At 31.9% G+C, this 17,038-nt stretch overlaps 1 protein-coding gene across 2 annotated transcripts in view; it reads left to right on the top strand.

Moving 5' to 3' along the window:
- Positions 1–11,176: 11,176 nt before the first annotated feature.
- The window catches only part of LOC146993844 (uncharacterized), a 222,568-nt gene continuing 216,706 nt past the window's right edge, over positions 11,177–17,038 (top strand). For both annotated transcript variants that reach the window (XM_085826591.1, XM_085826590.1), the window contains exon 1: positions 11,177–15,143. In XM_085826591.1, coding sequence (XP_085682717.1) covers positions 12,043–13,929 — 1,887 coding nt within the window. In that variant the 5' untranslated portion in view covers positions 11,177–12,042 and the 3' untranslated portion in view covers positions 13,930–15,143. The remainder of the gene's footprint in view (positions 15,144–17,038) is intronic.

The raw sequence follows: 17,038 nt of genomic DNA, 5'->3' as shown, positions 1-17,038 counted from the left end.
TGAACTGAATTTTATGGTTTAAGTGCGAAGAACGTGATCTAGTATTATGCGAATAATACTACATGATGCAAACAACCCTTTGGACGCAATTTATAATCTGAAACCTTTCAGAAATTTATGATTTTTTTTAGTCCAAAGGGGCAATTTGCCCAGAAGGACTCTAATTTTGTTTTAGTACTTTGCATCGATTCATGATAAGCGTTGTTGCACTTTTCAAATTGTTGCCACCAAATATTATGGCCCTGTATTATATTTAAAGAAATTAAATAATGTAGAATCTGAATCAATGTATGATTGTTTCTTGCATTGTGATAAAACAACGGTACCTAGAGCCATTGAAATTTGAATAACGTAATTTTCCATAGGGTATGGGCACGTAGAAGCCCTAATTTGATTTTGAAATTTGTTTTATTATCGATTTCATATTTTGTAACACTTCATCGAATTTTTCATTAACAAACTAAATGCTTTCAAAGCGAGCAATGGTGACATTTTACGAAAAATAATAATAACATTTTTATCTCCAGTGCGAGACTGTATCGGAAATTGTAAAGATATGCTCATTTTAAAATTAATTTGCAATATTGCTGTTGAACTGAATTTTATGTTTTGAGCACTTAGAACATATTTAATAAATAAAAGTAACCCACAAACGTTTAAAAAACGCACCTTTGGACGTAATTTAAAATCTGAATCCTTTCAGAAATTTTTATTTAGCTCTTTTATTTATTTTTTTTTTTATTTCATCTTTCCCAATGGCCTTCCGTAGAGGTCCAGCCCTTCTAATTAAAAAAAAAATCAGCCCTGACTCCAACCAAAGATTGAGAAAATAAAAGCCAAGTAAGGAAGATGCATATATATAGATATATATTTATTTTGTTTTTTTCCTTGCTTTAGGGAAGAGCCAGAATTTTGGGGTGAACCATCATAATTAAAATACATTGAAATGGTTCATCGGCTAATTCTGTATACAGAAAAGCAAGGATTTTGTAGAAGAGAGATTTCAATTAATTTAAATGTTTCCCCCCTGACCAAGTAGCATTGAGGTTGATTGAATTCCTCTTTTGTCTGTGTTCATTTTTCTTTAAATTTCATTAATTTTTTAAATGGGGTTTTGCTTGTTTGAAGTATTTTGGTTTAAACATTTTAAATTCTTTGTTGGATTTATAAGATTATTTTAAATTTATTAATTATGAATTTCAATTTCTGGGCTTGTGAAATATTAGTTCTAAATTTCTTGCTTTGTCTTGAATGATAATTTTTCAGCAGCTTAATACGCGAAAATACTAGGCATGTTTATATTTTGTTTTCGAAAGAATTATTCTGTAATTATATATATATATATATATATACATTTAATTTTAATTTATGATATATATATATATACGTTTGGTAGTATTTCCGAGTGGGATAAAAAAAGGAGGGGCACATCTAGATGTTATAGTGGTCCCATATATAAAATTTCAACGTTCTACAAGTAATCGCTTTGTGTTATGCGAAATGTATACATACGTAGGTACACGACACGAAAAAATCCCTCTTAAGCAGCACCTTAAAATCATGTCCCTTTAATTTCATTTAACAATTCGTTTTTGGAACAAAATGGTTCTTTATTGTGTCGGTACGTACAGACGTTGCTCAAAAAAAAATTCCATATAGATTCCTTAATGGTCAAAAATGGGTATTTCCGTTGAAATATGATACCCAATATGCTTCGCGATTACAATACTTCCTTCCTTTTTACTTTGTACTAGGAAATAAAGAACCATATTAGCTTACATATTCTTATAACAATGCCTATGTGTAGTATATAAATATTTCAAATCAATGAAATTTCACTATGGCATGTTCATCTAAATTATCCGAATTTTCACATTACAAATAGACTATAAATCTTAATGTAAACCAAAGCAGTTGCAAAATAATGCTTCACGTCAGCAAAATTACTCATCTCCTTTAACATCAACAACTAAATAATATTTCAACTAAAACACATAATGTAAACAAGAATTTGCTCGATGAATTAACCAAAAGAAATCGAAAATCTCGATCAAAAATATGCGCGCATTGTGACCCACGGGTATTGTTAGCAACCGCATCATTCGTATTCGCATTACTACATGATGCATAAAATGTGATCAGAATGTTTCATTGAATATTTAATGCTTAGGTTCTTTAAAATACTAAAAAAATACGATATATTTATCTTATCTTAACAAACACTAGAAAACAAACACTAGAAAATGCATGATTCTGATCGTATTATCCAATGTTTACAATTTCTAACAGTGGCACCAATTCACAGATTTGATGACAATGCAAAATTAGCATGTAATGTTAAATCGCAAGTTCCATTTTAAAGTTTAAATTAAAAGATACATGATATAGTCCTAAAAATGCACACAATTTAACTCATATAGAAGATAAGATTGCGTAAGGAGTATAATCTTATGCGATAATGAAAAAAATTTCAAATAGCATTTGTAATATTTTACTGCATGAAAAGATATAAATTTTGCAATTGATTTTATATACACAAAATCACTTTATCATTAATCACTCGTAATGAAATGAAAATACGCATTTTGATAAAAAAATTACTCGAATTATCTTTTACTATCTGGTTGTAACAAACGTTTTCTGTGAAAAAACATTCCTACTCAAGTTAGGAAAAAAACATGAAAGCTGTATCTTTAGTGCAGGTAGTAATCACCACCCAAATCTATGATTTTCTGCCAACGTTTCGATACTCAGAAACTTGGTGGCTGCGAGTCAAAAAACAGATGAACCTCATTTTGGAAATCCTGTGCAGAACGTAAGATAGTGCAAGCAAGATGTAGCAGCACGTGTGAAAAAAAAGGTCGCAGTGGCTAATCGCACCGACGGTGCGAATAGCTGACAGGATATTCACACCACCTACGTTCGCCCATGCGCACAATCAGCCCAGGTACCAGCATTTTACGCCGATTTCCGTAAGGCAGGCTGTAGTGAGAGCGAATGTTGTTAATAGTTCACCAGCAAGAGAATAATTTGCAAGTAATAATTATCAGTTACAAAGACGAGGTCAATCTATATACATGATAATGTTCAGAAAATGATTAGATAAAATAGGGATTTAATGATGGTTCTAATTGCAAGCGAGGACGAGTAATTAGTTAAAAAGTCATTAGTGTATTGACAGAAAGGCTACAGAAATTACTTAAATTCTTTTATTTAACACATGAATTTTTATGCAAACTTAGATCCTATTCTTATAGCATAGGACTGTCAGAATTTATTATTATTCAATAAGAAAACATACTGAACATGATAATATTGTTATATATTCATCACTTTTTCAGTATCCACATAGGTTTATAGGTTCAAATGCCATATTTCAAAATCAAAGTTATTTATGAAATAAAACCTTAGAAAATCTGATAAATCATTTGTGTGTGCAAATTTTTAAATCTAAATCTTTTACATTAAATTATTTCTGCCTTTTAAATTAATTTAATGTGTTTGTCCTAATATTTCAAAGTTCTTTGAAGCACTTTTTGTGTCCTGAAAATGCCAAGTATTTCCATAAAAAAAAAATAAGCATGCATACCGAATAATTCATTTAATAGTTGATATAATCGCTTTAAACTTATTTCATGTCTAAATTTTCTACACAGAAATCCTTTATCTAATTTTTATTATCTTTTCTCGGACGAAATTTTTCAAAGAGGAATGAATGAAAGTCTTGATTGCGGAAAGCACATCTTTGAAGCTAACTGTATTCTAAGCAGTACAAAAAATGTAAACAAGATTTTGCCCCCCCCCAAATCAGTCTTTAAACTAATGCAACCGTTCAGGAAAACGATAAACACTATGAACATAAACAATCTGCCCCCCTTTTATATACACTTTAATAAAAGGAAATGTGTTCCTTCTTTTTATAAGAAACGGAACCCATTTTCCTTTCCAAACTTTAGAAAGTCACCAACGTTTAAAAAATGATAAACTACGTTAAGCTAGTAACCCACCTTTAAAAAAAAAGATTCACTACAACCCTTAGGCAGCTGGCGTGCATATCCGTTCTTTTCGATTGGGTTCAAATGACGGATTTGACAACTCAATGCGCATGAGTGGTTAATGCTGGTGCGAATAGATTAAGCAGCTAATCGCACCGTCGGTGCGAATAGCATCGGCCAAAAAAGGTAGAGGTCCGATCAAAGAATATGTATTGTTGAGAAGGAAAGCTTCGCAGCAGCTGGGGTGGCTCCTTCCGAAAGAAAAGGGATACAACTGTGCATGCGTGAAATATCTGTCGCCAAAAAGCACCAAAGCTCGAAGCTGGTGTCGAAGTTCGAACAGGTTCGACGGTCACATTTATCAAGAGTTTAAAGTTGTGTGACTCCATTTTTTCCTTACATATTGACAGATATAAAAGCAGACATCAAACTGCGATATGGGTAATACAAGTTCAACTAGTAAAGCAAAAAAGCACGAAAATTCGAGTTTAAATTATCGCGAAAAGTCAAAGAACGATTCATCTTAACCCGTCTTCCTCAATTTCCATTATACGTGGCGGAGGTTTAAATTCTCGGCCAGGTACATCACAAAGCGAATTGGCGAATTGTCCCTATTCTTTCTAGCTGCGTAGAAATCAAACTGGTTTACATTACGTCTATGGAGCCTTTCCTTCTTTACATAGATTTTCTGTGGTCCGATGGAGCAATGACAGAGCGGTATGGTGAGTGTAGCAAAAAATCCCATTCCAGCTGGTGAATGCAGATGCACGTTGTTATATATGTAACTGTACTTGTATCTATTATTATCTTTAACCATAACTGTAATATAGTATAGTAGATGAGTAATGTAGAATAAACGATGTTTGTGTACATCTTGTAATCATCACTGAGCACGTACCCAACACATATAAAATACAACACATGGCGCAGCCCGTCGTTGATTAAAAAAGAAAATCTTTTTTGAAGAACCATGCAGCCTCGGTAAAGATGTTCTAAACAAAAACATCATGGGAAGTTGTTTACTGTGAAATCGAAACTTATATCGCTGGTAAGTGAGTTGTTTATTTTTATTGGAAGTGTCTAAAAATACGTATATATAAACTATTTAAAGTCCTAAATTAAATATGGATGGATTAAAGCCACCAAGTAATCTAAGTTTCGAAGGAAATTTAAGCGAAAATTGGAAGAAATGGAAACAAAAATTCCAAATTTATATGTTAGCGTCTGGTGGTATTACTAAATCACCTGAAATTAAAGTAGCTATTTTATTGCATATAATTGGTGAAGAAGCACTTGAAAAATTTAATACTTTTAATTTAAGTGAAGAAGATAAGAAGGATGTTGACAAAGTAATTGAAGCTTTCGAAAATTTTTGCATACCGAAAGCAAACGAAAGTGTTGATAGACATATATTTTTCTGTCGAACACAACATGTAGGTGAATCGTTTGATGATTTTTTAACCGATTTAAAGAAATTAAGTAGCAACTGTGGATTTGCAGAATTAAAAGATAGTTTAATAAGGGATAGAATAGTAAGTGGAATTCTAAATAAAAATTTCAAAGATAGATTATTAAGGGAAGATCAGTTAACATTGGAGAAATGTATTAAAATGTGTAAAGCTTCTGAATTAGCAGAACTTCAGCTGAAAACTTTAACTGAAGAAAATAAAATAGAAGCTATCAAACGTAATAAATTTCGACCTTCAGAGGAAAAAAGTCAGCCTTGTAAGAAAGACTTTCATGTAAAACAAAAGCAACAAAGTACTAAATCTTCTTCAAACTATCAAGGAAATAAGTACAATAATCCAAAACCATGTAGAAAATGTGGAACTTTTTATAAGTTATACAACTGTCCTGCTTATAATAAGATTTGCTTGTACTGTAAAAAGAAAAATCACTTTTCTAAAATTTGCACTTTTAAAAATGTTAATGTTGTACAGAATAATTTAGAGCATGAGTTACATAGTAATGGTAATGAATATATTTTAGGGTCAGTAGAAGATACAAATCCATTTTCTAAAAATAAAACTGAATGGTTTGAAAAACTAAAAGTAAACATATCTAAATATTTATTTGTTAAGTTGGATACTGGAGCTCAGTGTAATGTGCTACCATTGCCTAAATTTAAACAATTAAATTTGAGAGAGAAATGTTTGACTAAATCAAAAGTCACTTTAAATAATTACAATGGTACTACAATTGATGTAGTTGGAAAATGTAAATTATTATGTGAAACATCGAAAGGGGACAAGGATGAAATAGAATTTCAAGTTGTAGCATGTGATAAAACTGTTCCAGCTATTTTAGGTTTACCTACATTGCAAAAATTAAACCTAATACAAACGATTTGTACAGTAAATTCTGATTCTAATGAAAAGTTACCAGAACTTTTAAAAGGATATCAAGATTTGTTTAAAGGAACTGGAAATTTAACTGGATATGCATATCATATTAAATTAAAACCAGGAGCTGTTGGTAAAATAGAACCCTGTAGGAAAATTCCACTTAGCTTATTAAATCCATTAAAAAAGGAATTAGCAAGAATGGAAAAAGATGGTATTATAAAGAAAGTTAACAAACCAACAGAATTCGTGAATTCATTAGTGGTAGTAATAAATTTAAGAGTGTGTTTAGATCCTCAGCACCTTAACCAAAATATACTGAGAGAACATTATCACATACCAACCTTTGAAGAAATTTCATCTCAAATGACAAATGCAAAGGTCTTTAGTATTTTAGATGCAAACAAAGCATTTTGGCAAATTAAACTGTCAGATTCAAGTTGTGAATTTACTACATTTAACACTCCGTTTGGTAGCTATTGTTTTTTGAGGTTGCCATATGGACTGAGTTCATCACCAGAAGTTTTCCATAGAAGTTTTTCTGAAATTTTTAGTGATTTAGAAGGAATTCAAATATATATAGATGACTTATTAGTTTGGGTTAAAGATAAAAAAGAACATTATTCAAGATTAAAGAAGTTGTTGGACAGAGCCAGAGAAAAGAATGTTAAATTTAATTTAAATAAATGTAAATTTGGGCTGAATGAAGTGAAATATATGGGACATATATTTTCTACAGATGGTTTAAAACCAGATGAAGACAAAATTAAGGCTATTCTAGATATAAAACCACCAAAAAATGTGAAAGAATTAGAAACTTTCCTAGGAATGATTACATATGTTTCTAGATTTATACCTAATGTATCAGAATTGACATCATGTTTAAGAGATTTGTTGAAAAAACAAGTTATCTGGAACTGGAATGCAACACATGAAAAAGCATTTAGAAGACTAAAAGATGTCTTGGTAAATAAACCAGTTTTACAGTATTATGATATAAACATGCCAGTAGTTTTATCTGTAGATGCATCTCAAGAAGGACTAGGAGCAGTCTTACTGTAGAATAATTTACCAGTGGCATTAACAGATACACAGAAGAATTATGCTCAAATTGAAAAGGAAACTTTAGCTATTGTATTTGCGTGTGAGAAATTTCACCAGTATATATTTGGAAAAAATATTACTGTGGAAAGTGATCATAAACCACTGGAATCAATTTTTAAAAAGCCATTAAATAAATGCCCTGTAAGACTACAAAGAATGCGTATAAGATTACAGCCATATCAGTTTGAGATAAAATATAAACCAGGAAAAGAACTTTTTATAGCGGATGCATTATCAAGATCATTCACTGATAAAGGATCTGATTTCTTTGAAGGAGAAATAGAAGCTCATGTTGGATTAGTTGTAGAATGTATACCAATGTCTAATGGTAAAATGGAAGTTTTTCAACTGGAAACAGAAAAAGATGAAGAACTACAAGTTTTAAGAAAATTAATTGAAACTGGATGGCCAGATGAAAAATGTATGTTTCCAGAATTGGCAAAATTATATTTTAACTTCAGAGAAGAACTATCAGAAGCAAATGGATTAATATTTAAAAATTCCTGTGTTGTTGTACCAAGAAGTTTACGAAAAGATATGTTAAACAGAATTCATTATGGTTATTTAGGAGTAGTAAAATGCAAGATCAAAGCAAGAGAAATATTATATTGGCCAGGAATGTCCAAAGAAATTGAAGATTGGGTACTGAATAGTCAAACATGTTTAAGTTTACAAAAAACTAATACTAAAGAACCAATTATATCTAAAGAAATACCTAATGGTCCATGGGAAGTATTGGGAACAGACCTCTTTTACTTTCAAGGAAGGGATTATCTAATAGTTATAGATTATTTTAGCAAATATGTTGAAATTGGACATTTGGAAGATTTTCAAGTGTAGCAGTGATAAAGCAATTGAAATCAATTTTTGCAAGACATGGTATTCCGAAAATAGTATATTCGGATAATGGTCCACAATATAATTGCAGGAAATATAAAGATTTTGCAAGAAAATGGAATTTTGAAACCAGAACTTCAAGTCCAAAATACCCACAGTCTAATGGAATGGTTGAAAGACATATTCAAACTGTCAAGCGAATGTTAGAAAAAGCTGTAATTGACAACAAGGATCCATATTTAGTTTTACTGGAATATCGTAACTCTCCTATTTCAGATGAAATTAAGTCACCTTCAGAATTGATGTTTGGAAGAAAAGTAAGTGGATTGATGCCTATAAAAGAGAAATTTTGTCCAAGCTAAACGATATGAAGACCATTTACTGAAGAGACAAACCTTACAAAAACGTTATTATGATAGGAATGCAGGACCATTAAAACCACTGAAAACAGGAGATCATGTTTACATAAAAGAGAAAGGGAAAAAACTAAATGAAAGAGGGAAAATTATAGAAGAAGCAGAAAGACCACGTTCATATAGGATTATAAGAACAGATGAAAGAATTGTAGAAAGAAACAGAAGAGACCTTCTTAAAGGAACTAATCAGGAAGAGTTTGCAATACAAAACAACTATGAGAATGAAGTTATAGATGAACCCGAGACACATGAAAATAGTAGGAGCACTACAAATTTAGATGTGCCTGTAAGTCCTTCAAAATCTAACAGAAGTGTTGTGTCACCAAATAGTGAAAGAGGTATAGTATCATCAAATTTTTCAAATGGACATAACTACGTCACTCTATCTGGTAGGACTGTTAAGAAACCTTATTATTTGAAAGAATATGTTTAATTTTACTACTATTATTATTTTTTATAAAAAAAGGGAGATGTTATATATGTAACTGTAACTGTATCTATTATCTTTAACCATAACTGTAATATAGTATAGTAGATGAGTAATGTAGAATAAACGATATTTGTGTACATCTTGTAATCATCACTGAGCACGTACCCAACACATATAAAATACAACACACACGTGGTCTTGCATTATCTTGATAGAACATTACTTCTTTGTGCCAGAATTCAGTTCGACGTTTTTCCTTGGTGGTAGTATCAACATGGAGTAGCATCTGACTGTACGTCTTACTCTGGAGGGTTCAAGTCAAATTGTACTTTGCGACGCTGCTGATGGTCTCACCAGGTGTAGATCAACCCCCTTGTTCCGGTTTGACTAGAAACTTTCATTATGCCAATGTTCCGGTTTGATTAGAAACAAACTTTTCTCTGCCTCAGAATGGCAGCAGTGAGAACTTGACTTTCGATTCGTTATGACGCAGCTAGAACGCTGCTCCTGAGATGTAACATTAGATTCGATTCTAGATTCTAGATTAGATTAATTTTAGTATTTTAATAAATCCTTTTAAAACTAGATTGAGTATTTGATCATAGAATTATAGCTGAACCACCGCTTGCAGAAATTTAGATGTGGCATTTAGATATGTTGTTAGATAGTTAGATGCGTAGGCAGCGAAATTCGTGATTCGATTAGTGTACATTAGTGCGTAATTAAAACACCCCTTGTGGCCTGTGTTGTTGAAATAAATCAACTTTTCATCACAAGTGAAGATGCAGTCCAGAATTTTGCCTTGCTGATATTCAAGCAGATTAGTGCAGGCCAGAACACATCTGTCCTTATCTGCTTGAGTAAGCTCATGCGTCACCCAGTGATTGAACTTGTACGTCAAGTTTATGCGATGCATAGCTCAAATAGTGAACGTGGCACTTATGTCTAACTTAGTAAGATCTAGAGTAGTTACAAAATGATCTTCTTCCACACTTACTCACAGGCGAGCCTCATCAACTTCAATAGGAGGCCAGAGCGCTCTGCTTCTTGAATGTCATAGTCCTTGTTTTTAAACTTTCAGTACCAAACCGTCAGAGCGTCATTTGATACAACATTAGTACCTAAAGCTATACATATGATTAAGTGGCATTCTGTAGCTCACTTTTTGCAACGGAACTGGAAGTAAATAATGGTTCTCATCTGGTAGCATGATAGTTCCATTTCAGACACCTTGTACTTGATGATAGTGATATTGTTTAACGAATTTCACACTACAGTGTTCTAAACCAAGTCTCTTTCTTTCAAATGCCGAAAATTGTTTGATAAAATAGGATCAAACAAGCCAACACGAACTGTTTGTGCATGCAATATGTGTGGTCGCGGGAAAGTTTTACGCACGTTATTAATACGGTAACACACAAAACTGCACTTAGCTCAAAAGGCACTTATTTCTAGGCCAGGATCATAACAAGAATTACTTATCCATTTTTTGGCTTTCTTCATTTCTCCTGGGAAGAAACATACTGAAGTTATTTCTGGAATGATTTGAACAATATAGTGCAGCGCATCCACCCTAAATTGTAAATAAATTTAAAATTTAATAAAATTTAAAATTCATCTAAATTTTCTGTACAGAAATTCTCTGTTTAATTTTTAGTATCTTTTATCAGACGAAATTTTTCAAAGAGGAATGCAATAAAGTCTTAATTGCGCAAAACACATTTTTAAAGCCAAATGTATTCTAAGAAATACAAAAAAGGTAAACAAGATTTTGTCTTCCCCTTCCCAAATAAGACATACAACTATTCAAACCGTTCAGGAAAAGGATAAACATTGCGAACATGAAAAATCTGCCCTTTTTTATATATACTTTACTAAAAGGAAATGTGTTCCTTGTTTTTATAAGAAAAGGAACCCATTTTCCTTTCTAAACTTTTAAAAGTCGCCAACGCTTAAAAAATGATAAACTACGGCCAAGGTAGAAACCCGCCTTTTTTTTTTTAAACATTCACTACAACAGTTCGCGTACGTAGAATCCGTTCCTTTCGATGGGGTTCAAGGATCTGACAACTGAATGCGCATGTGTAGTTAATGTTCGTGCGAATAGCTTAAGCGGAATAGTATCGGCCAGTAACGACACCGTAGTAACGAGTACTGGTTAATTGAGTAACGAATGCATGCCGGTACACAATTTTTCGTTACTTTTACAGCAGTAATTATAAACAATGCAACTAAGAACTATGATATGGCATTTTTATTTTGGCGATTCTAAATATTAAATTTTCGTCAAAGTGGGAAACCTCTAGTGTTAATCCCAAAGGCTGAAGTCCAAAGGAAAGGAAACCGCGTAGCCAATCAATATGACAAATCATCATTAGATTTAGCATTCCTCTCTTCTGGTCTTGAAACAATTGTACTTGGGTCAAAGAACGCCTATTTTTTGCTTTGGTTAAGTGAAGTGAGTAGCAGTTAACATCATTAAATATGTACGGATAAACTGATCGTTATACTACATGTAAATAAGTGCATTTATCTGTGTGTCTTCGTAAACTAAAATCAATTGTATATTAAACGAAGATGGATTTCGAGTCAAAAAAGTTACTAATTTAGTGCAGAGTTACATGTTCTGGGAGATGTGTAACAAATCATTTTTAAGAGCCAGTGTTTAAAAGAGCATATTCAGATCCTTAAGGAACACAAACCTCATGTTTTTGAAATTTAAGAGTTTATTTAACGGAAATCGTAATTTAAACATGCATATGCTAATTCACATAGGAGCGAAGTCTGATGTGATTTAAGTATGTAAGAAGACATTTAGTTAAATCATTAATTTAGACTAGCATTTGCTTTTTCACGAAGGATACAAACCGGCAATTTAAACAAGCACCAATTTAACAAATACCAGTTTAAGCAAGCATATGCTAATTAACAGAGGAGACATGCCTTCATATGCGTGTGAAGTATGTAAGAAGTCATATAATCAAAAGAGTAATTTAAAGACGCACATGTTTACTCACACAGGAGAAAAGTCTCATGTGTGTGAATTATGTAAGAAGTCATTTATTCAGAAAGGTAGTTTAAAAAGGCATATGCTTATTCACACAGGAGAGAAACCTTATATGTGTGAAACATGTATGAAGCCATTTACACATAAATGTACTTTAAAGAGTCATATGCTGATTCACACAGGAGAGAAACCTCATGTGTGTGAAGTATGTAACAAGTTATTTAGAGACAAGAGTTCTTTGAAGACTCATATGGTTATTCACAGAGGAGAGAAACCTTATATGTGTGAAGTATGTATGAAGACATTTACACATAAAAGTTATTTAAAGAGTCATATGCTGATTCACACAGGAGAGAAACCTCATGTGTGTGAAATTTGTCAGAGGACATTTAGTCAAAGGAATACTTTAAATTTACATATGCTTATTCACACAGGGGAGAAACTTCACGTGTGTGAAGTATGTAAGAAGTCATTTAGTCAGAAGGGTACTTTAGCCACACATTTACGTATTCACTCAGGAGAAAAACCGCATGTGTGTGAAGTATGCAAGATGTCATTTAGTCAGAAGAATTATTTAAATAGACATATGCTTATTCACACAGGAGAGAAATCTCATGTGTGTGAAGTATGCAATAAGTCATTTAGACGCAAGGGTCATTTGAAGAGTCATATGCTTATTCACAGAGGAGAGAAACCTTATATGTGTGAAGTATGTAAGAAGTCATTTAGTCAGAAGTGTAGTTTAGACGCTCACATGTTTAATCACTCAGGAGAAAAACCTCATGTATGTGAAGTATGTAAGAAGTCATTTAGGCAGAAGGTTTGTTTAAACAGTCATATGCTTATTCACACAGGAGAGAAACCACATGTGTGTGAAGTTTGTCAAAAGTCATTTAGTCAGAAGTATTCTTTAAATAGACATATGCTTATTCACACAGGAGAGAAACCTCATATGTGTGAAGTATGTAATAATTCATTTAGCCTCAAGGATTCTTTAACTTCTCATATGCTTATTCACACAGGAAAGAAAACTCATGTGTGTGAAGTATGTAAGATGTCATTTAGTGTGCGGGGTGCTTTAATCAGCCATATGCTTATTCACACAGGAGAAAAACGTAATTTGTGCCAAGTATGTAAAAAGTCATTTAGACATAGGAGTTCTTTAAGGATTCATATGCTCACTCACACAAGAGAAAAACCTCATATGTGTCAAGTCTGTAAGAAGTCATATAGACACCAGCATGCTTTGAAGAATCATATGCGTATTCACACAGGAGAGAAACCTTATATCTGTGAAATATGCAAGAAGTCATTTAGGGTTAAGGAAAGTTTAAACAGTCATATGTTTATTCACACAGTTGAGAAACCTCATGTGTGTGAAGTATGTAAGAAGTCATTTCATCGTAAGGATAATTTAACCAGTCATATGTTTATTCACACAGTTGAGAAACCTTATGTGTGTAAAGTATGTAAGAAGTCATTTTGTCAGAAAGGTAATTTAACGAGTCATATGGTTATTCACACAGGAGAGAAATCTTATGTTTGTGAAGTATGTAAAAAGGCATTTAGTCGTAAGGGTAGTTTACACACTCATATGCTTATTCACACAGGAAAGAAATCTCATGTGTGTGAAGTATGTAAAAAGTCATTTATTCAGAAGAGTAATTTATATAGTCATATGATTATTCACACAGGAGAGAAACCTCATGTGTGTGAAGTATGTAGGAAGTCATTTAGACACAAGATTACTTTAATCAGCCATATGCGCATTCACACAGGAGAAAATCCTTGTGAATAATGTAAGAGGTAAACAAGAATAAGGGTAAATATAACAGGCGAATGCATATTCACACAGCAGAGAAAACTATGAGGTATGTGAAAATTCATTTTTAGTAAATGGTGAGTAAAATATGCATATCCACTGAACATAGAAATCTCTCATGTTATGTATGTAACAATTCATGTGGATAGTAGAATAATTTGAAGACTTATATGTTGGCCTACACAACAAGAAAAACCTGCCTTTTGAAGAGATGTTAAATTAGTACCAGGCTTTAATTATCAGTGCAGTCATGATTTGTCCAGCAGCAAACAGACCTCATTTTTTGGGTGCAAGTCGGTTTTAACAGATGTCAGTATTAAGTCATAGCAAAATTCTGGCAATTTAGAGATTCATTTAGTAGCAGAACTTTAGATATAAAGGCATTATAGCATGTGATATAAAAGGTACTGCTGACCCTGTGTGCTGTTTGTAAATTGTCATTTGATACAAATAAGAAATAAACCTTTTATTTCCTTCCAAAAAACAAAGAAACAAAACAAAAACCTTCATTTGTGTGAGATATATTTCAAGTGTTTTTTTAAAATAATCTTAAGTTAAAGCTAACTTTGCTACTATCCTGTCCTAAAGGGTCTAAAGCTGTTTATACCAAACTTGATGGAGAAGCTCTTATTCAGAATCTGTTTTTGATGTGTTTTGCAGTTCTTTCACCTTTTTCAAAATTTGAGTGCTTGATACTGGATTCTAATTTTCACAGTTTTTGTATAATTCGTGTTCAGTGTTACGTCTGTGACCTACAAAAATGCATTTTGTTCATCATGTTTGTTACCACTTTGATATACTTCTGATACTGCAATTCTGAAGCACGGCAGAATATTTCATCCACATGTGTTTCATTGTGATGAAATACTAAAAACCTGCAGTTAAATTACATAGTTCCATTTTTTTACATCATTTTTAGCTAAGGTATTATTAGCAAGTATTATTCTCAGTATTACTATCCAGCTTCAATATCAAATGCATGAAGTGTGTAACATTCACAAAGCCAGTATAGTGGTATAACATATGAAAATGAGTTCTTCTCAAATATATTCAGTCAATCCAAGACTTGCACCAAATAGAAACTGTCAAATATATTCAGTCAGTCCTGGATGTAACAGAGCAACTTGATGACAGAAAAACCTAAGAAAAAATTTAAGGGAATTCACTATGGAAATATCGTTTTCAAGCAGGTAAGAAACTCAAATTTGGTAGATATTTGTTTAAAAGCTATTCTATGTGTTTTATCCACAGTCAAAAGTCGTTAATCCGGACTCGTCGGGACTTCGGCGATTCCGGATTATCAACTTTTCCAGATTATAGATCATCAGTTTAAATCTGGTAAGATGGCGTGCAGGAATTATAAAAGTAAAAATATGAAACCGTAATTTATGAAATAAAGAACAATTATGATCTAAAGGGTATCAAAATTTACAAAAAAAAAAAAAAAAAAACTTAATATTTATTTGTTTACTTTATTAAACATTTCTTTCAATGTAAGTTGTTTTAAGTTCCTTTGTTTTTTATGTGATAACCCTTTCTGGTTGATCTTTACAATATGGTAACTGGTAGTTTGGCGACATTTTGGAGGCGATAAAGGTTTCTACCTGGGACTTTGGTAATAATGTGAGCAGTACTCAGTTCCGATTACGCATTATTTTGTGGGAGGAAAATGAGAGATCATGGGATATGTCATGTCATATTAATGGACGAATTACTGTTCTTTAATCGGGAAAAATTCTGGAAATTTTGTATTTGGCTTTATTCTGTGTTGTGTGAAACAGTGTTTGTTAATTTTTGGATCCCATGGCCGTAACTAAAGTGAATTCGAAATGGGTATTTAGTGGTATTGAAAAGGGTAGTAATAAATGTTTCTTTAAGGTTGTGCGAGAGAGAAATAAAGATGTTTTATTATGTTATTTATTTTACCTGGTATCTTGCTGTGAAATATAAGTATGATTTTAAAGATTCTGAAATAGAAAGAAGAAAAGTGTATCGGACACGTAATCAAGATTCTGAAGAAGATTAGGTAAGTTAGTATTTTTAATTATTTGAGGATATTATTTTTATGCATTGTTCTAAATGTAAGGTGGAAGTAAAGGAATTTGATATTATTGGGAAAATTGTTATTAGCAATGATTTAGTTTAAAGTAATTAGGATTGTAAGGTAATTTTTATTAATTTAATGTATGTGCTCATTTATATTTTAAGTAGTTTTTTTGAATTTAATTATATTTTAATTAAATGATAGTTATTTTGTGAATTTTATGTTTGTAGGAATTTGGTATACGTTTTAGTTGAAGTAAACGTGCATGGAAACAATTTAAATATCTGACACTAAGTATTTGTAATGGTTGCGGTATGAATTCGTTGGTGACGTTTATAATATAATAGGTGATTTAGAGGTAAAAGTTTTTGGATATTTTATTTATTTTATATGTGGAAATGTTCATGTTTGGAAAGGGTAAATACTTTTTCGCAATCAGGTAATTTCCTATATGTTCTTTTTACTGGGTTTAAAGATTCAGAAAATTGTCATGTATTTTCGTAAAATTTTTCTAATTTATGAGAAAAAAGCAGTGTACATGGATATAGTGAAGAGTATGCGCAATGCCACTTTTGTGCGATTCTGGGATGTTTTTTTAAGTAAAAAAAAGTCGACGTGTACATGGTTTAGTGATATTTTAATTAAATGATAGTTATTTTGTGAATTTTATGTTTGTAGGAATTTGGTATACGTTTAAGTTGAAGTAAATGTGCATGGAAATAATTTAAATATTTGATACTAAGTATTTGTAATGCTTGCGGTATGAATTCGTTGGTGACGTGTATAATGTAATAGATGATTTGGAGGTAAAAGTTTTTGGATATTTTATTTATTTTATGTGTGGAAATGTTCATATTTGGAAAGGGTAAATACTTTTTCACGATCAGGTAATTTCATATATGTTCTTTTTACCAGGTTTAAAGATTGAGAAAAGTGTCATGTATTTTCGTGAAATTTTTCTAATTTATGAGAAAAAAGCAGTGTACATGGATATAGTGAAGGGTGTGCGCAATGCCATTTTTGTGCAATTCTGGGATGTTT

The sequence above is a fragment of the Stegodyphus dumicola genome, chromosome 11, assembly GCF_044657685.1.
Source record: "Stegodyphus dumicola isolate Sdum_Otavi_A_Nest chromosome 11, ASM4465768v1".
Classification (NCBI taxonomy): Eukaryota; Metazoa; Arthropoda; class Arachnida; order Araneae; family Eresidae; genus Stegodyphus; species Stegodyphus dumicola.
Note: the sequence above shows the minus strand (reverse complement) of the source record. Positions and strands in the feature narration are given on the sequence as shown.